This window comes from Rhagoletis zephyria, unplaced genomic scaffold (assembly GCF_001687245.7).
Source record: "Rhagoletis zephyria isolate East Lansing unplaced genomic scaffold, Rhagoletis_zephyria_1.1 Rzeph_scaffold_01487, whole genome shotgun sequence".
In the NCBI taxonomy this organism is placed as follows: domain Eukaryota; kingdom Metazoa; phylum Arthropoda; class Insecta; order Diptera; family Tephritidae; genus Rhagoletis; species Rhagoletis zephyria.
This window is the reverse complement of record NW_016158571.1, coordinates 104,878-108,194: the sequence shown is the minus strand read 5'-3', so window position 1 is coordinate 108,194 and position 3,317 is coordinate 104,878. Positions and strand designations below refer to the sequence as shown.

Here is a 3,317-nt window from a genome sequence, read left to right as displayed (position 1 = left end):
ATAGGTTGCCGTGGTCGTCATCAGAAAAAGGGGGTCTCATACGAGGCTGTTTTTTTGTTTTTCATTGGGCGGGGTCTTAACGTGGCGGGAGCCAAACCCACTGCACACGAGCTTTTACGCCTTCTCGCTTTAGCACGCATCCAAACGGTTGTTTGGTCGCTACTCAGGGGATACGTGGACATAAATATCCGGACGTTGTGAGCTGCGATTTGAACCGAACGTACAAGAATCTCTTTTGGCCACTCCCAGGTGAATGGCAGTCAAAAGCTTTCAACTTCAGCGCACGGAACCATTCTCCGGGACCCTGAGCTTGTATACTGTAAAATGAGTTCACTATCTAATTATAAAACTGATGTAGCATTCAACCATGTTACACGCTATGTAGGTTAGCTAAGTTTGACCATATCTCTGGTTGGAGAATGCGTTTACTAGGCTGTGAAATATCGTGACCCTGAAAGCCAGAAACTGCATCTTTCTCAATCGGCTTAATATGTACAAGAAGCCGGGTTATCTATAAGCCCATTTTCCCTAAGTCAGCTCGAATTAATGATTTGATAATAGCAAATTATAATTATCTAACCTCCGCACGGTAATTCTTTGTCAATGCTATTCGTTCATGGAACTCTATTGCAATGGCAACTCTAAATAAAAGCAACTTTAAGAATTTTCTATATGGGTACTTTCGTTAAATTAAAATTTTTGGTGTTTAATACGAGTTTCGCTATGTAAATACCTAATCTCAAGTTAATATGTATAACCACTGTATTACTTTAATTATGTGTACTTTATTATAAGTTTTAGATTTACTTTATTATAAGTTTAAGCTTCAGCAGATGTTACTTTGTTTTATCATTCTGGTTTTACCTTTTATTTGTTGTACTATAAGAGATCGTAGATATTATTGTACTAATGTTTACGCATTAAGTAATATATGAAATTAGTAAATACAATAATCGTTGAACTTCTGTTATATTTCAGGTAAACCGTAATTGTTACAATGAGGACAATAAACTCAAGTCAATGCGTTAAAATACCGAAAGGCATAAAAGCCTCAGTAAAAGCACGAGTTGTAAAAATAACAGGAGCGCGTGGAAGTTTAGTCCGAAGCTTTAAACATCTAGCGTTGGATATGTACATGGTTGATAAGCGTACCCTGAAAGTAGAAAAGTGGTTCGGTGCAAAGAAGGAGCTGGCATCTGTTCGTACTGTTTGTAGTCATATTGAAAATATGATTAAAGGTGAGCTTAATCCACTTTTAAATATTTTACTAATATTAACTTTTTTGTTCAAAGGTGTGACATTTGGCTTTCAGTATAAAATGCGTGCGGTTTATGCCCATTTTCCAATTAACTGTGTTACTTCTGAAAATAATACAGTTATTGAGATTCGAAATTTTCTTGGAGAAAAATATATTCGCCGTGTACAAATGGCTCCAGGAGTGACAGTAGTCAATTCCACGGCTCAAAAAGATGAACTGATTGTTGAAGGCAACGATATTGAGGCTGTTTCTGGATCAGCAGCTTTAATTCAGCAGTCTACAACAGTTAAAAACAAGGACATACGTAAATTTTTAGACGGCCTGTATGTATCTGAAAAAACAACTGTTATAAAGCGAGAGGATTGATTTGGTACAAATAAAGGCCGGTAACAATTAAAAAATTAAAACTTCTGTGCTAAATAAATGAAGCGCGAAAGATACAGCACAAAAGTGCAATGTCTTTCTTGACTGTTGTGTCGTTTGGGTGGGAACTGGCCTGCGAAGCACTTCTCGCTCCTTGGTGCAGAGCACTATACTCCCAATGCGCAATGAATACAATGGCGCATATTCATAGTCATATTTAGTACTCAACTAAGTCGAAACTATTCTAAGTCACAACTAAAACTATTCATAGTCGCCTTAGTTTCGACTTTTCTGGCTAAGTACCAACTTAAAATTTAGTTCCGGCTGCAGCTGCAACTAAATCGTAACTAGGGAGAAGTATTTTATCAAATTAAGGGAAAACAGACGAAATATTTAAAAATTAAGTTGGTAGAGGGTGATTTTGCTAATATTGAATAATCTCCAATTGAAATTTACAAATATCGATCCATTTTAATCGGAAGATGAAATTAAATGCGAATAAAGCTACATCACAATTTTATAATTAGAATAATTTAGATAAATTCTCAAATAATAAGTCAGTTTGACGCTAGTAAATTTAAAGTAAATTTGTGCATAACATTTATATATCTACTATTTGTATGTTTCACAGCATGCTTTCGATAAACATCGACTTCACATCACTGCGGTTGTTCTGGCTATTTCACACAATGAACAGAAAATGATACCTTATTCTTTTTCATAATCATGCAATGAAAATAAAAATTACATAATATTGTAAGCAAACGTCAAGCTGTGAAGTTCTACTTATNTATTGTTCTACTTATATTGTGCTCTGATTTATCTTTGTATTTTGCAAAGTTTATTGTGCTAATTCCGAGTAAAAGTTGCTATAAAAAGTGCCTACGAGCATCTTAGTGTGAAAATAATCGAAGCGAAGTGAAAGTTTTGTGATTTTTGTGGTTTATATTAAATTTAATTTAATTAAATTTCACTAGCTTACATCTAATCTTGCCTAGTCATTTGTTGTTTAGTATTTCTTGTCACAGCTGTTTGCGCTGCATTTATTAAGTGTCACAATACAGTGATACTCAAACTGTTCGCTACATATATTTTTAAGCTAAATACATCAGCTCCTAAATTGTTGTGTGTGTTGTGTTAAACTTATTTTGCTTGTCTTTTTATTAACATAAGTGTTATTAAATCTTTCAATATGAAGTGTGATCTTGATAACTGCCAAATTAAAAGCGAATCTGAACGCTACTTATCGTGCTGGCTCTGTGATGGTATTTGCCATCTAAAATGTGCTGGTTTGACAGGAAGAATTCTGGACGCTATTAATGATGGCAAAGGTCTTCGCTGGTCTTGCTTAAAGTGCAGGTCAACCGAAGTTGATCTCTTTAAGTTGTTTAGGCAAACCAGAAATGGGTTTTCTGAGGTAGGGAGAGAGTTGTCGGTACTGACCGAAAAATTTTAACAATATGAAAATGTATTTAAATCTTTGATGAATTTAGTTCTGTAGCTGAACAGTTTTAGATCTCGACACTTAACAAACTCCTGCCTATCGTGACTCGGCACAAAAATTTAAAATATTGGTTCCGTACGTCATGCGGACTGCGCCCCTCGTGCGGTTGGGCGGGAATGGAGGGTAAAAACCGTTGGGATATTATTATTATTATAAACGGATGATCAAACTTGACATTATTTAATAAAAATG

General features: G+C 35.2%; 1 protein-coding gene across 1 annotated transcript; it reads left to right on the top strand.

The window, feature by feature from the left end:
* The first annotated feature begins 949 nt into the window (after positions 1-949).
* Positions 950-1,665, top strand: RpL9 (ribosomal protein L9). The gene is made up of 2 exons (XM_017617782.1): positions 950-1,238; positions 1,293-1,665. Exons 1-2 carry the CDS (start codon positions 998-1,000, stop codon positions 1,622-1,624), a joined length of 573 nt encoding a protein of 190 aa, XP_017473271.1. The 5' UTR covers positions 950-997; the 3' UTR covers positions 1,625-1,665.
* Positions 1,666-3,317: the final 1,652 nt, after the last annotated feature.